General features: G+C 46.4%; 1 protein-coding gene and 1 long non-coding RNA gene across 3 annotated transcripts; both read right to left on the bottom strand.

Annotated features, from left to right (window-relative positions):
- Positions 1-1,540: 1,540 nt before the first annotated feature.
- LOC121709685 lies at positions 1,541-4,876 on the bottom strand. The gene is made up of 3 exons (XR_006032010.1): positions 4,660-4,876; positions 4,143-4,307; positions 1,541-1,614 (listed from the first exon to the last, which is right to left on the bottom strand). It is a non-coding gene; the product is annotated as an uncharacterized LOC121709685 (long non-coding RNA).
- A 4,549-nt stretch (positions 4,877-9,425) lies between these two features.
- On the bottom strand, positions 9,426-15,941 carry spry4 (sprouty homolog 4 (Drosophila)). 2 transcript variants are annotated; one of them, XR_006031997.1, is made up of 3 exons: positions 15,769-15,941; positions 12,316-13,619; positions 9,426-9,911 (listed from the first exon to the last, which is right to left on the bottom strand). XR_006031997.1 is itself a non-coding variant. In XM_042093223.1 (2 exons), exon 2 carries the CDS (start codon positions 13,554-13,556, stop codon positions 12,462-12,464), a length of 1,095 nt encoding a protein of 364 aa, XP_041949157.1. In that variant the 5' UTR covers positions 13,557-13,619; positions 15,769-15,941; the 3' UTR covers positions 9,426-12,461. The 2 variants fall into 2 exon arrangements, 1 of the variants encoding a protein (XP_041949157.1); XM_042093223.1 differs by having other exon boundaries at positions 9,426-13,619.
- Positions 15,942-16,459: the final 518 nt, after the last annotated feature.

Genomic DNA, 16,459 nt, shown 5'->3' with positions numbered 1-16,459 from the left:
CAGTATGTGTGTGAAAGAAAGAAAGTATACATGGAATAGGCACCTTATGCATAAGGTACTGTATGTATTTACAAAATACATTTTAAGTCCACCTCTTGGTTTGGTAGCCCAGTGACCAGTGAGGTCTGGCCAGTGGAGTGATCCTCACCCCCCGCTCCCTGCTCCCCGCTCCCCTCTCCTCTTTCCCCTCTCTCCTCTCCCCGCTCCTCTCCCCGCTCCTCTCTCCTCTCCCCTCTCCTCTCTCCTCTCTCCTCTCCCCCGCTCCTCTCTCCTCTCCCTGCTCCTCTCTCCTCTCCCTGCTCTCTCCGCTCCCTGCTCCTCTCTCCTCTCCCTGCTCCTCTCTCCTCTCTCCTCTCCCTGCTCCTCTGCTCCCCTCTCCTCTCCCTGCTCTCTCCTCTCTCCGCTCCCTGCTCCTCTCCCTGCTCTCTCCGCTCCCTGCTCCTCTCTCCTCTCCCCGCTCCCTGCTCTCTCCTCTCCCTGCTCCTCTGCTCCTCTGCTCCTCTCTCCTCTCCCTGCTCCTCTGCTCCTCTGCTCCTCTGCTCCTCTCCCTGCTCCTCTCCCTGCTCCTCTGCTCCTCTCTCCTCTCCCTGCTCCTCTCCCTGCTCCTCTGCTCCTCTGCTCCTCTCTCCTCTCCCTGCTCCTCTCTCCTCTCCCTGCTCCTCTCCCTGCTCCTCTGCTCCTCTGCTCCCTGCTCCTCTCCCTGCTCCTCTGCTCCTCTCTCTCCTCTCCCTGCTCCTCTGCTCCTCTGCTCCTCTCTCTCCTCTCCCTGCTCCTCTCCCTGCTCCTCTGCTCCTCTGCTCCTCTCTCTCCTCTCCCTGCTCCTCTGCTCCTCTCCCTGCTCCTCTGCTCCTCTGCTCCTCTCTCCTCTCCCTGCTCCTCTCTCCTCTCCCTGCTCCTCTCCCTGCTCCTCTGCTCCTCTGCTCCTCTCTCTCCTCTCCCTGCTCCTCTGCTCCTCTCCCTGCTCCTCTGCTCCTCTCTCCTCTCCCTGCTCCTCTCCCTGCTCCTCTGCTCCTCTCCCTGCTCCTCTGCTCCTCTGCTCCTCTGCTCCTCTGCTCCTCTCTCTCCTCTCCCTGCTCCTCTGCTCCTCTCCCTGCTCCTCTGCTCCTCTGCTCCTCTCTCCTCTCCCTGCTCCTCTGCTCCTCTCCCTGCTCCTCTCCCTGCTCCTCTGCTCCTCTCCCTGCTCCTCTGCTCCTCTCCCTGCTCCTCTGCTCCTCTCCCTGCTCCTCTGCTCCTCTGCTCCCTGCTCCCTGCTCCTCTGCTCCTCTCCCTGCTCCTCTGCTCCTCTCCCTGCTCCCCTGCTCCTCTGCTCCTCTGCTCCTCTCCCTGCTCCTCTGCTCCTCTGCTCCCTGCTCCCTGCTCCTCTGCTCCTCTCCCTGCTCCTCTGCTCCCTGCTCCCTGCTCCTCTGCTCCTCTGCTCCTCTCCCTGCTCCTCTGCTCCTCTCCCTGCTCCTCTGCTCCTCTCCCTGCTCCTCTGCTCCTCTGCTCCTCTGCTCCTCTGCTCCCTGCTCCCTGCTCCTCTGCTCCTCTGCTCCTCTCCCTGCTCTCTCCGCTCCGCTCCCTGCTCCCCGTGGTCCTCCTCCTCAGGGGCTGCTTGCTGCAGTTACTTGGAAACACCTCAGGCCAGGACCAAGAAGAAAAGAAATGAACAGAGGAGCTTAAGGCCACACTGCACACAGCGTGGTGACACACACACACACACACACAAACACATCCACACACACACACACACGCACAAATCTGTTCATACGGAAACACACACAACGGTTTCAGAAATAGCCCATTTCCTCACTTAGGTCAGCTATTTCAAGACTTCCTGTCAAGTCTACAAGGTGAATGGGGTGTGAGTCATTGAGTGTTTGTCTGTCTCTGTCTCTCTCTCTCTTTCTTTCTCTCTCTCTGTGTGTGTATGTGTTCATGTATCAGAGTGTTTTCCGTTTAAATCCTCAGGACGAATTAAAGTCCTGAGGCTTTTTTGCCTGATAATAAAAGTCGGGCTTGCTTTCAAATGTGTGTTTCCTCAGATGTGCACTAAGTCTCTCATAGGGAGAACGGGGCCGTCACACTATTCTCTCACAATAGACTATATATACACAAGGGTTGTACCATGTGACAGGCCTATGTCATGGGCCCATATTTCATATTCATTGTATTGTCATAATATTTCAGTGCAAAATGATTAAACATTGACTTGAGACACTTATGACAACTTTTCCCATAGTAGGGTAAGTTGTTGCACTTGATTATTAAGCAAATCAGACTAATTGTATTTTAATAGATTTAATCTTTCATATTAAAAACACTGCTTCAGCGCCCCCTGTTACCCCCAAAGATACCCGGGTTAGCCAGTTACCCTGCTTCATAGTACAGCCCTTAGGTCAACTGTTTGAAAAGAGTTCCACACAGACATGGCAGAAACAACTATCGAATGTAGCAAATCATCTATTCTATGCCATAGTTTTATTTTGAAAAGTAGGAAAATTGTGATAAGCTCATTTTCTTGTGACCTTGATCAGAGGTCACAAAATGTTGACTTGTTGAGAGTGTGCCCCTAGTTTTGGAGAAATGTACCATGTGGTAACTTATCCAGTGTGACAACTTAACTTATGCCTTTCCCCTGACTCTTTCGATATGCATGCATTGTGTATTTGTCTAAATCCACAAATATCTTAATAAATTAATGCTTTATTATAAGTGTATATAATTATTTGCTCTTCATATGCACAAATACTTAAGAGTGCGTGTGCGTGTGCGTGTGCGTGTGTGTGTGTGTGTGTGTGTGTGTGTGTGTGTGTGTGTGTGTGTGTGATGTCTGCAATGTAATTGCAGCAGTGCTGGCTGTGTAGCAGAGGAAGTGTTTGGCTTTGACAATGAGATCCCCAGGAATGCACTGCTCCACAGGCCAAGTGGGCGTCGGAAGCCAAGTTTGGTTTGTGTTTGTGTGTGTGTGTGTGTGTGTGTGTGTGTGTGTGTGTGTGTGTGTGTGTGTGTTGGCCTGCCTGGCCCCTTCAGTGCCTCAGGGGATGGCTGCACTCAGTGGAGGGCCTGTTTTTCAGTGCAATAAGCATGTGTGTGTGTGTGCATAGATGTGGGTGTGTGTGTGTGTGTATCTAAAGCTGTGTGTGTCAGCATGTGTAAAAGTACTGTTTGTGTGTGTATTGGTGCGTCGTGCATGTGGCTGTGTATGTGGGTGTGAAGTGAAGGTGTGTTTTGCATTATTTAAGACATGGCTAACTGCAAATCATTTTCAAGCTTTAATAAAACATGCAGAAAAGCTGAGTGCAGGTCACATGGCTATAGATGTGGTGCCCTCGTGCATCTGCACACGACAGGCATAGGAGTCCAACTTTCAATTCACCACATTCAAATCACCCCCATAGACGGACCCCTCACATAACAAGTGAGCTCTAGATCTAGCACACAAACAGCCCATTTTGAATCTAGGGTGTAGAGATTCCTTGTAAATATTCCCCTCCGACATAATGAATGGGTTCCCCATTGTTGGGTGGTGGCAGGAAGAAATCTGTCCATTCGAATAACAAATGTCTTGCTTAAGAGTTGGGGAGGGAAGCGCAAAAACACTTGCCAGACCTTTTTTTTTGTTGTTTTTCATGTCAACCGACTATATTCTGGAGCAGCGCAATCCATTTAGGCCGGGTGTTAGCACAACCTGCCCCTCTGATACCAGCCAGGCAGCAAAGGGTGATAAGAAGTGCTTTCCGGAGGAGAGGAGGAGGGCTGCTGAGGGGAGGTGATCGGGGGACACTGGCTCTTTGTTTAAAGGCTCTGCTCGGTTGGATTCCACGGGCTTTTGGAGAATGAGGGAGTCTGGCTGGTGCTCACTGAAACGTTTTGGCGTGGATTCAATTCTATCTCTCTCTCTCTCTCTCTCTTGGTCTCTCTTTCTCTCTCATTTGCACTCCCCCTTTCTCTGTCTCTTTCTTTTTTCCTCTCTCTCACCCCCTTGCCCCTTTCACCCATGCCTTTGTTCTCCTCCACTGTCTTTTGTCCTCCTCTCATTTATTTTTTGGTGTTGGTTGTCATAAAGGTTTCCTTTCTGTTTCTTTTTGTGTGAATCTCATAACACACTGGGACCTGGTGGAGTCAGGCAGTGCAAGGTGCTGGGTGCTGGGTGGGGTTCTCACCTTGTCCTGTCCATCAGGCTGAGTGGCATTACATTACACCGGTCAGTTTGTTCCTCTCCCAGGATGCTCTCGAGTGGCGGCGTTTGTGGCCAGTGGATCCTCCAGACTGATCTGATCTGGATCTTCAGCCTGGGCCCTGACCCTGGACCAGCTAGTAGCCACTGACTTGGTACCAAAGAGAGAGAGAGAGAGAGAGAGATATGAAAGACATATATAGAGTATAATAGGCCAAGGTAAAGATGGTGTGTGTGTGTGTGTGTGTGTGTGTGTGTGTGTGTGTGTGTGTGTGTGTGTGTGTGTGTGTGTGTGTGTGTGTGTGTGTGTGTGAGTAAGTGCATCAGTGTATGTAATATAATTAGCCTGCTAATGTGTGAAAGAGTGTACACGTGGAGTGAGACTGTGTTCAAGAAAAAGAGATTATGAGAAGTTTTTGTCAATGAGAAAGACAGAGAGAAGGTGGTGGTAGTGTGTGTGTGTGTGTGTGTGTGTTAGGGTGGGGGGTTGGTGAGTACTGCACCAGATGTGCAGGGGAGTTTTGCAATATGTCATCTGCAGAAGGATGTCTGCTGGAGGCCGGGCTGCATGGAAGAGTTCACTTAGGAAATGCTCCGACTGCTCCCAGACCCAGGGGCCCCCGCACAGCGCACAGAGCCGAGCGGCGCGGCACAGCGCAGCCACGTGACCCAGCCACCAAAGCAGGCCAAGCAGAGAGAGAGACAGAGAGAGAGAGAGAGGATGAGAGAGGATGAGAGACAGTGGATATGAAAGAAAAGAGAGAATGAGGGAGAGTGTGAATGAGAGTGAGAGAAAGAGAAAGAAAGAGAGATAGAGAGAATGAGAGACAGTGGATATGAAAGAAAAGAGAGAATGAGGGAGAGTGTGAATGAGAGTGAGAGAAAGAGAAAGAAAGATAGAGAGAGCAGTGCGTGGCGGCTGCTGGTGCATGTTAATTGGTCCCACTTTGGCACTGGCAGAGTTGCGCGTTCCCGCTTTGCTGTCCAGTGAGTCGGTGAGGAGAAGGGGCCGTGTGGCCGCAGGGGTACCGCGCCGGACCACAGGAAGCCACACGTGCAGTGCTGCGCCAGGTTGCTGAACCTCCTGTGAACACCATTTATGCCTCTTCCTCTTGGGTCTATAGCCATAGGGTTGGCTATTGAAAATAAATGTATATTTAATATAGACCCTTTCAAGAGAGTTCCATTATCAGCATCATAGTTGGCCCCACAAGGCTTCCGTTTTAACATTCCATATGTTATCTTAATGCAAAGGAAGTAGATTGGGAACCAAATAGAACGCTCAAGCTTTGTTTTTGTTTTTATTGTTGAAAGGGTCTATACCTCTGTGTCAGTGGCATTGACTGCTTCACTAGTGGAGCCGCTCCATTGTATCTGTGTGTTTGTGAGACTGGCACTCATGAGAGAGGTCAGGGCTGGCCAACACTAAACAACAGCTCCACATGCATACTCCTAACTGCCTGTTCACACTGGGTATTGTCTTGCAGCCGGGATGCCCTCCATGACATGAAAGCTAATACGCAAAAGTTAAGAATTAGCCTTGGAAAGGCAATACAACATGCAAAGAAAAGAAGATGGGGACAGATGGAGAAAGGAGATAGAGAGAGAGAGAGAGAAAGAGAGAGAAAAGGATGAGTGTGCACAGGATGTGCATGCTAATAAGGATGACCTCTCTGAGTTCAAACTGTAATGTGAGCCAGCAGCACAGGGCAGTAGAGAGGGGTGTGGCGACCTCATTTTAAAAGCATTGTGTGTGTGTGTGGCTAATGCTAACATGAGCTCAATGCACCACTGGCAGCAGACACAGTTCAGGAAAAGAGTGTGTCCTTTGAGGGCTTGTTGTGTTGGGAGTTTGACAGGGATTTATAGCTTGACACTGGTTGAACTTCCTCCTGAGGAGGGTGACTTGATGTTTGTGTGAAGGAAGCCAACCCTGATGAGTATTTATGAGTATGTGGTTCGTTGTTGTACAGTGTGTGTGTGTGTGTGTGTGTGTGTGTGTGTGTGTGTGTGTGTGTGTGTGTGTTTAGACAGTGGATGAGGCTGGTGAGAAATACACACACGCATGTGTATGTCACCTGGAGCAGGCGGATGACAGAAGACCAGGCAAGTAAAAGTGTAAAGTGTGTTTGAGTGATTGTGTATGTGTGTGTGTGGTGGGTGCGGGGGTGGGGTTAGTGCCTCCGGCTCAAGTGGAAGTTCAGTTCTGCCAGAGGGAAATTAGTTCAACAGTTGCATCTCCAGGTGCAGAACACACACGCACACACACATTCATGCACAGACACACACACATTCGCACACGAGGGAATTCTCCCTGTTTACCTGTAATCAGGTGCTGAGGTGGGGAGGCCCAGGTGATATAAAAAAGGTTCCGGGTTTGATTCCTCTTGGCCTCACTCCACATGAAACGACTCTTATTGGAACAACTTCTGACGTGTCTCCCCAAATATACACCTGTGCACACATAAAACACACACACACGCAGAGGCGATTCTAGAGTCTGTGGGGTCCCCAAACAAAAATTCCAAGGGAGCCCTACCGACCAGTGTTCATCACCATTATGTTAGGCTATAAATAATCTGACACCAACGAAAAATGAGATAAAACCTTTTTTTTTTTATTCCAAATTTTCCAAACATGAAAAACCTTGTTATTTTGAAAATATAAATGTAAAGAATAAAATAAATAAATAGATAAATAAAAAAACAATATAAAGTATAGAAGTGAAATAGTTTTTATTGGGGTCCTATACCCAAAATTAGTAATTAATTTATCTTGATGAACTCTGTTTTAAGTCCCCTTTCAATATTGTGAAGAGTAAATGTGGGCACTACAACACTAGGCACTAGGCTACAATAATTTTGGCATTGATGGACAGTTTAACACGCCTGACTTATTCTAATTACTTCTTTGGATAAAGTCTATCTTTTATTCTTAAATAAGCTAGTTGCTTTACCCATCTCCTGACAATATTACAATGTTTATTGTTTGCTTACAGGAAATATTAGCATGCAGAGTGAGAAGCGAACTACAGGAGTTGGAGCTGGGAGAAAAATAGCTGGGCCTATAAAGAGGAATGGAAAGAAAATTTTGGGTTTTGCGTTACCCGGTTTCACAAATGCAAAACCTGTGTATCTGAACGCTGTCGCTGTTGAAAAGAATATCACACCACACTACGAAACGCAGCGGCACCTTCAAGGTGGCCTATCTGCTCCAAAAAGAAGGCCAAAAGCGCAATATTGAAGCGCTGGCCGAGGGGCTATGTACAGCTAGCAGGATCCAATGCATTTTGGTGTTCTTTCTCATATTTGTTTAAGCACCAACTCGCAGTCTGATTGGTGAATAGGCTATTTGTAAATCGATATCGTAAAATAAAATATTTTTAAAAATAGGACTGCCAGAATAATTTGACTGGGCCAAACAATATTAGTGGCGGCAGCTTTGGCCGCCTGTGGCCGATCCATGTCGTAGATTATAGTTTAAACTTGAGGTGTGTCAGTGATATTTTAATTCCATGTCGAAGTATAACGCCCATTCAGCCGACCAGGAGTTCAGAGCTGCATTAGTGTTTATTATCTTCATGACTACAGGAGGAAGGCAGACAGAAGCATAGCCTAGCTTACAAGTGTCTGTGTCAGTTTGAGGACAAGAAACGGTGCATCAAAGGGTCAAAATATTGGCAGCCAAAAAGAATAGTTGATAACAGAACAAGTGACGGTGTAAAATTAAAAATCTTTGGCGGCACGCCATTATTGTGATTAAAACAATTATTGTGCATGGTCCTTACTCGCATCGCGATTAACACGTTATGGCTGACAGATAGGCCTACAGACATAACGTTAACCATCTCCTTGCTTAACTAGTTGTAGCTGTCGCTAGCTAGCTGAAGTTTATTGTCGTATAGATGTAGCAAACCATTTTCAATCTTTCTGCCAATTAACATTAGCCTACTATAACTTCATTGAATAGCCTAAATGCCAAACTCCAATGTTGATCCGTCATCTCTGCACCCTTGATTGACGTTTACCACAGTAGCCTAAATATGTGCGGATTCTTTGAACTCTTTTGAACACAGATCCGCTGTTTATAAGGCCATAGCATATAGGGCCTACATGTACAGATGTACTATTTGTACAACAGGACAGGAACACGCAAAATACATCATTCAATCTCTATTGACGAAATTCTCGCTTGTCCCACCGGAAACGCGCTGAGACCATGTTGGGGGCCCCCTAGCGGCTCGGGGCTCCAAGCAGTTGCCTGCCTTGCCTGTTGCCAAGGTGCGCCTCTGCACACACACACGCACACGCACACGCACATGCACACATTCACCAACATGACACACATACTGTACATGCACATGCATACACTCGCACACACATAAACACACATATATGCACACACACTAAAGTCACACAGTGCTTTCACACACACACACATACACTCTGTCCAGCGCCGCCCCATGCTGTTAAGACTATTCAAACAACATCTGCGCTATGTCGAGCGTTTGTTCAACTCGGCGTAATTCCTGTGTCACATATGCTGAAGTGTACGGACAGCTGAGAGGCTGAGTTGAATTATGTGGACCTCACCCCCCCCTCCTCCTCCAGGGTTATGAAAGCTGCAGCCTGCCTTAACCTATTCACACTGATTAGACACTCTCCAGGCCTCAAGGCTGGTCTATCTCTGCCTCAGGTGTGAGGAACAAAAAATAAAGTGTGTGTGTTTTGGAGGGGATTGTTTGAAAGGAAGCGAAAATTAAAGGCTTTTGAGTATGACATGCATGTCAGGTGAGATGATGCTCAGCCTTAGAGCCACGTCTATTTGTGTGTTTTGTAGGTTTGTTTGAGTAGGTCTGCATTTGTCTTTCTGTCTGCCAATCTGTCTGTCTCTCTCTCTCTTGTGTGTGTGTGTGTGTGTGTGTGTGCGTGAGTGTGTGTACGATTCAGAGGCTAACATCTTACTGGAGCCTCCAGGAATCACAGGTGCAAGAAGCATGTCATAACATGTGATATCATCATCCAATTGGTGGCTGACACGTGGGAGCACAAATTTGCATGTATTCCTTACTTCTTTACTCCCTCTCTCTCTCTCTCTCTCTCTCTCTCTCTCTCTCTCTCTCTTTCCCTAATTTTCTCATCGCCCCTCCCTCAGATTGACATACACATTAACTAAACTCACTTAATTCTAGTATCAAAACTGTAATGATGCAAGTGTGGTGAATAAAAGACAAAACAACGTTTTATATTTAACAATATATATTTCCAATTTCAATGTACATTCCGTTTTGACATAAGCTTTTATTCACAAACAAAAAGTAGGCATCTAAATAAATACTATATAAAATAGAACTTCAAAATAAATATATCTATACAGGGACATTTTATATGGGAGGTTCTGCTTTGTCATTTTAAAACAAAACGAAATAGTATAGAGCTCTTTTCCCTCGACAATGCAAATATAAAAAAAAAGAAAATAGAAAATGAAAGACAAAAAGAAGGATCCATGGAGCACGGACAAGCACACAGGAAGTGTTGCTTTTTTGAGTGAATTAAAAGCTCTCATTGGCTAAAACACTCATAGCCAAAAGGCTGCACCACGGAACAGAAGGAGATGAAGTCACAGCATTCTGGCGAGGGGATGGAATGTTCCCTTCCTGTGGGGGAGCGATGATTGAGAGCATGCTCAGAGGACCGGGTGAGCCAGTGGTCCGTCTCCCCCCGAGCCACAAAAAAAGAAGAGCCAAAACGATAAACTGAAAAACAGGACAGAGAGAGAGAGAGGGGAAGAGAGAGACAGAAAGACGGACATTGAGCAGCTAAGAGATTCACTGGTGAATCAGATGGAATGGAATGTGGCTCGAGAGGGACGTTCAATCCCATCCAGAGGTTTTTGACAGAGTTACGCAGCACAGCTGTACATGTCAATCAAAACAAGAGGATGTAGCATAAGATTCTTTTTTGGCGGGTGGGGTGGGGGTGTTGGTCTGAGACTGCAGCAGTGAATAGAGAATGACCAACTGGATGTGGGGCTGTTGGTAACAGACATACTGGGGACTAAATTACTCCAAACTAAAAGACAAGGTCCAAATAATGGCACCTCACTCAAACAGGCCAGAGACACCATGAAGAGGTATTTTTATTGCCTAGCTACACTTCTCCAAATCAAGTGCTTTTACTAAAAGACCTTTCCATGCCCTCGTCTTTTCCATCACCCACAATCATTAGCCAATGATATATATATATATAATCTATATTTAACTCTCTATACATACATATATATGTATATAGATATATTCATGTTTGTGTGTTTTAAAGAATCATTATTACACTGTACCATGCAATTTCCAGGACATTTTGAACTCACCTAAAGATTGCTAGATTCTTGGAACTATTTACAACATGTAACCTGCATAGGTTTGTTTCTAATATTATCGACAAATTGTTGACATGTTAGCAACGTCCCTAACTATGCAAGCCTCACCACTTATCACTATTTTGGCACCTATCCACGGGTTTATCTGCAAAAAAATGTAATTCTCCTCATACATTCAAGACTAAGAACAGTAGTGTTTCTTTTTTTTTTTCCGTTATGTTTCGGCTTGGTGCACCAAGACACGTACGGGCAGGATCATGTGCAGTGTCTGGTGCGTGTGGTGGCAGAGTGATGACATTCGCATACAAAAAGTGTGAATCTAGACGGTGGATTGGCAGAGCCCCTTTCTGCCATTCAGGCATCCTAACAAAATAAAGGTACAGTACCTTTTCAAACTTTTCATCTTTTGACTACCTGGTGCACAATAAAGATGTTTCTAAAAAAAATTAAAAAAAAAGTAGTGGAAGTGTACTCCTTTGGCAAATTCTTCGGAATACCATTTAAGCCAAAAACATACATTAGAAGAAAATAGATACAATTTTTATGACACACACACACACTTTCTTTATCTCTCTCACACACACATACACAGCTGAGCAGCAAAAATATTAGATTATGTTTGGTATATATTAAGTGTAGTAGACTACAGGGGCAGGGGCTTCACGAACCGAGAGGGGATTGTTTGGCCATTATCTATAATACTGTGCTTTTGTCCATTATAAGGAGTATTGATTCTGCTAAAAAGTTAGTCTAAATGGTAAGGTGGGTTTATTTTGTCAAAAGGCTAGAGGGTTCAGCTATCGTTGTGGCTTGCCTTCAAACTTAAAGGAAGGTTATGGCCTCAATCTATTATTAGCTTACAAATACCACCCCTCTCCTCAACCACCTAACTCTTAGAAATTCAGAATAGTCTCCTTTATGTTGTTTCCTTTATGCAGAGTATACTCAACCTACATATTTATCTGTTTCCTATGGTCAACATGATCCCTGAGGTGGATCTTCAACATCTCACTAAAACATCTAGCGATCTGGTGTTTAACCCTTGACAAAGTTCACATCCGGGCATGACATGCATATCTGAGAGGAGGTGTGGAGGCATGTTAATTGTTATACATAAATTAAATAACAAAGAAAAAAAAGACTTCTTTTTTCTTTTTTTTTTTAAATAGAGCCTCCTTTAAAGGGAATTTACCCCTGTCTTAGAACAGTATGGCCTATGACTACAACCTCCCTACTGGCTACTAATGACAACAGAAGATTCCAGCTTGCGTTAGATCTTTTGTCAAAACACAAGCTTCACAACGTCCTAGCAGTGGAAGGTAGCACATGCTGTGATTGTAATATGTCATACGCTATAAATTCACTTCTGTCTTTAGCTAAGTCAGATGCTATGTTTAAGCCACTGTACTTTTCTCCTGTTACTTCTAGTGTGGGCAATACTTGTTTTTCTCCAGAAGAAAAAAGAACAAAACACAAGTTTGAACGTTAAGAAACTTGACTCCTATACCTGACACTATAGTGATACAAGTTGTGAGTAGGCTACTTTGATGTGTGGCCAAAATGTATTAACAAGAGCTGTTAAGCCTTCTGGCGCTGAAAAACTAACAGCAACGGCATCCCAACAGTTCTCCTCTGCACTTGTAAAAACAGGACTGTGAAGTAAGCAAGTGTTTTTTTTTTTTTTTTTTGCCAGGCTAATATATGCAATGTTGCCACTGCTCTTTTGAGATGTCACACTATGACACTAGGACTTGCATCCAGTCTGAATCCTTGTGAGTAAGTACCATGATTAGAGGACCTCCAGCAGCTTGGGAAGAGGGTGGGGTAAGGTTGTGGGTGGCACATATCCTCTCAGATTATCCTCTGCCAATGCAGTCTGTCCACCATCGGCCCCGAACGTCTCAAGCATCTCGCCACCTCTGGCTGGCCATCACGAAGCCTGCTTGTCCAAGCCTCCCCCGTTTTTTCCCAGAATCCCCGCCACCCCGGCCTTGGCAGCGGCGGGCGCCTTGCAGCGGCAGCCCGGGCGGCGGGCGCCGTCGTAGCACTTCTGTGAGAGTTTGGCGCAGCCCACGGCAGGCAGGTAGCAGAGTAGGCAGGGCAGCGCCATCGAGAGCGCCGCCATGAAGGACCAGCGGGCACAGCGGTGGGCAGGCCCGCACGAGCACGGCCGGTCGGCGCATGAGCCCTCGTCGCCGTCGTCCTCGTCCTCGGCGCAGTGGTAGAAGACACCCTTGACCAGGCACATGCAGGTGGCGGCGTCCACCAGGCTCTGGGCCGAGCAGAGGCATGCTTGGTGGCACACCCAGCAGGAGGGCAGCGCCCGCGGCAGCGTGCACTCCGTGCAACGGCACTTGCCGCAGCGCTCGCACAGCAGCAGGTGTTTGGCCTCGGCGGGCAGCAGCGAGCCCACAGGGCCGTCCAGCGCGGCCGACCCGGCCGTCTTCAGGTCCGCGGGCTTGGCGCTGAGCAGCTTGGCCTGGAAGCCGCCGCTGCCGCTGCCGGGGACGCGGCCCAGAGAAGAAGCAGCCGCAGCAGCAGGGGGAAGTGAGGAGGAGGAGGAGGAGGTGGAGTTGGAGGAGGCCGTAGTGGTGGTGGTGGAGGCCGAGTCCAGCACTGGGGTAGGGGCAGCATGGTCCAGCAGGCGCTGGTCGGAGGAAGTGCTGCTGCTGGAGCTGATGGAGCTGGGCCGGCCGCTGAAGCTGATCCATGGGTGGGTGGAGTCCTGCGTGTGTGGGTGTGGATGGTGGTGGTGGTGGTGATGGTGGTGGTGTTGGTGCTGTGGGTGGGCATCAGTCTGCCGGCTGGCGGCCAGGTGCTTGGGCTGCGCATGCGGCTGCTGGCAGACAATGGCCGCCGGGCTGTCGATATAGTCGTTCTCTACGTGCGACGACTTCATCTGCTCGATGGGGTAGATGGTGAGCGGGTGCTGCAGCCGGCCGTAGGGCACGCGGCTGTCCAGCAAGGGCTGTACCATGATGGAGGATGAGACGCCGGGGATGTGGTGGGGTACTCTGGACTCCATGGGGCTCAGGGCGGTGTCCCTCGCACGGCCAACGGAGAGCGGCGCGGCACCTGGAGGTCAGTGCTGGGGAGAGAACAGAACTGCTGTCAGCTGACCACCTCCTAAGGAACTCGGGTACAGTCTGCCTGGTCCCAACAAGGGTTAATTGCAACTATCTAAGATGTGAGAAACAACTTTTACCTGTTACATGTAAAATGTCTACACCACTACTACTTTTTATACGGTTGTCAGATCTAACATTTGCATTCATATTTGTAAAGCATAACCAAATATTACACCAGTTTTGTAGGTGTAAAATTAGACCTATTCAAGGTAAATTTATAGAATGAAAGCTGCTGTCAGCAATGTTAGCATTTCTTGCTAACCACTGCCAGACCTAGTCACTTAGTCCATCCCCTCCCTTCTACGCAATGTACAAACACAATGATTGGCAAGTAGCGATGGCTGTCTTTTTGGATGTTTCCTGATTGGTTTGTACCACTTGAACAGAGTTTTTTTTTTAATTTGTTTTACTGGTGGTTATAGCAATTTTAAGACCCTTAATTACGAAAACACCCAAATCCTTACAATCCTAATCAAATGGTTAGCCCTTCCAAACAACACCATTTTCTTCCACCATCCATATGCAGCAAGCATTCAAGTAAAAATAGTAAAACATGTTTGCCAAGTGACTGAAGTCCATTTTAGGATCCAAAACCACTGAGAGGTACTTCAAGGCAACACTGTGGATTGGCAACTATGTGGACAAAGACCACTGAAGATAACTGAACTAAAGGCAGGCGACCAACATGCTTGTATGACTCATACTCTGACTTTGAGAGTTATATCTAATTGCAGAAGGAATATTTTCAAACACTTTATCTCGGTGACTCTCAATCATGCACACCTGAAACGGGTAAACATGACAATACGTTAATGTGTAATTAATAGATTATTACCATGTTGTTAATTTCTCTTTAATTTGCGCACCTCATGCAATACATTTTTAGACGTAGGGAATACGCTTTTAAAACTTTGACATTCGAATGTTTAAAGAATTACTACAAGATATTTTCATTGCATTTTCAACCTATTGAAAACCAATTCTTGTCCACTGTATATTCCAAATCAGGCTATCCTATGTTCAAATTTAGGATATTATTTTCTGTAAATCTTGTACCGGCACAAACATAGGGCTAGATATCTAGCCACTAATAACCGTTTGCAAAATGACAGACGTCTTCCAGGGCATATGGCAACTTTATAAAAAATAAAATAAAAAAAAAACATTGAGATTAGAAATCTTGCCTAATCTAGCCTATGTTATGCCATGTCAGCGTGCACGGCTTTATCGCCAGATTGGTGAGATCTTTTAACGCGAGATACGGCGATTTAACCACTAGAAAGGATAAACCTGTTGCGACATAGCTTGTTTTGGCACATACAGGATGTGAATACAACCAGCTCTCGGTAACGTTAGAGCCTTTACACTACAGATGTTGACGGCGCTTTCTCCCCCTACGATCTCACTGGTTCATAAGCGTACTGTCGGGGAGAGAGGTAGGCTATTTCATCTGGCGTCATTGGTATACTGTCATGCCTCTGTATTATATGATAAATGCGCGTTGTGATTCGGAGCTGTGACTCATTTCGACTTATGTGAGGAGACACTAGACGTTCTTCCAAGTGCGTTGAAGACGGTGGTCTTATACACGTTGCGCATAATTTATCAGGTATAAATCGATTATTTAATCGACTTATTCTCCTTATCTATTCTAACTAGATTTCATACAGAAAATGATCACCCTCTGACCTCTGCTCATGGTAAACGCAAAATCTGCAGCACAGAAGCGTAACGCAATGGTCCGCGATAGAACGCGAGAAGCCAACTGCCCATAAAAATGGCACCAGCATGTCCGTCACCAACACGTCGTCTAGCAAAGCTTTCGATCTTCGTCGAAAGGACCGAAGAGTTGCATTTAAAGTAAGCTATTTCGTGTCGTATGCCAATTCCAGTCGTTCGCCCAAACCGCGCAACCTTGCTACAGTTGGATCCGTGGTTGAGAATTGATACAGAGAATAAAAACAGGTCCAGCTCATTGCAAAAGACCGATGGACAGATATATCAACATATTCACGTTAGACTAACACCAAAGATAAGCTTTTTTGAAGATTTATCAGCAAATAAATTCACCCCTTAAATGTACAGCAAATAAGCATTTCGTAAACTTACCAGTTTAAAGAAATAAGACATTTCCCTGTTTCTTGAATGCAGCGTCTTCGTGTATATTCCAAATATATAAATCCCAGGTAAAAGCGTGTAAGGGGGGATAAAAAAAAACCTTGACCACAATCCGTTCGAAGTGCACTGCAGTGGAGACGCTGGGTTTTTGATACGATGTTGCAACTACATGAGGAAAATGGCTTTTTATGAATGGGAGGGTGAGACACGTACTGCGCAGATGCCTTGACAGATTTTTTTGTGAATGGGAGGGCAGTGGAACTCACAGCGCAAATGCAGCGGTTACTTTTTTATGAATGGGAGGACTCCGAATTTCATTGCGCAAGCGTGTAACCAGAATTTCATGAATGGAAGAATGGGAGGCTTTTCGTCACAAGGGCAATGTCGGAGAGGATTACATGAATGAACCAGCTCTGCGTCTCACGCCACGCTGCTTATTTATGTGTGTGCTAGCCCACTCATTCATTCAGTCAGTCAGACCCTCACTGAGCCCCGCGATCCAAATGAGCGAAGTGAACAATTGCTACATGAAACGCAATGTAGGCCTAATTGAGGAAATACAATTATGGGATATGTTTCATTTCAATTATTTGATTATATTGATACATGTCTGCGACTATTTATAGGCTAGTCCAAAAGACTTATTCATAGGTCCAATCAGCATCTTAGGCTACTCAGCTCA

This window comes from Alosa sapidissima, chromosome 5 (genome assembly GCF_018492685.1).
Source record: "Alosa sapidissima isolate fAloSap1 chromosome 5, fAloSap1.pri, whole genome shotgun sequence".
Classification (NCBI taxonomy): Eukaryota; Metazoa; Chordata; class Actinopteri; order Clupeiformes; family Clupeidae; genus Alosa; species Alosa sapidissima.
The sequence above is the reverse complement of the archived record's forward strand: the minus strand, read 5'-3'. Positions and strand labels throughout refer to the sequence as shown.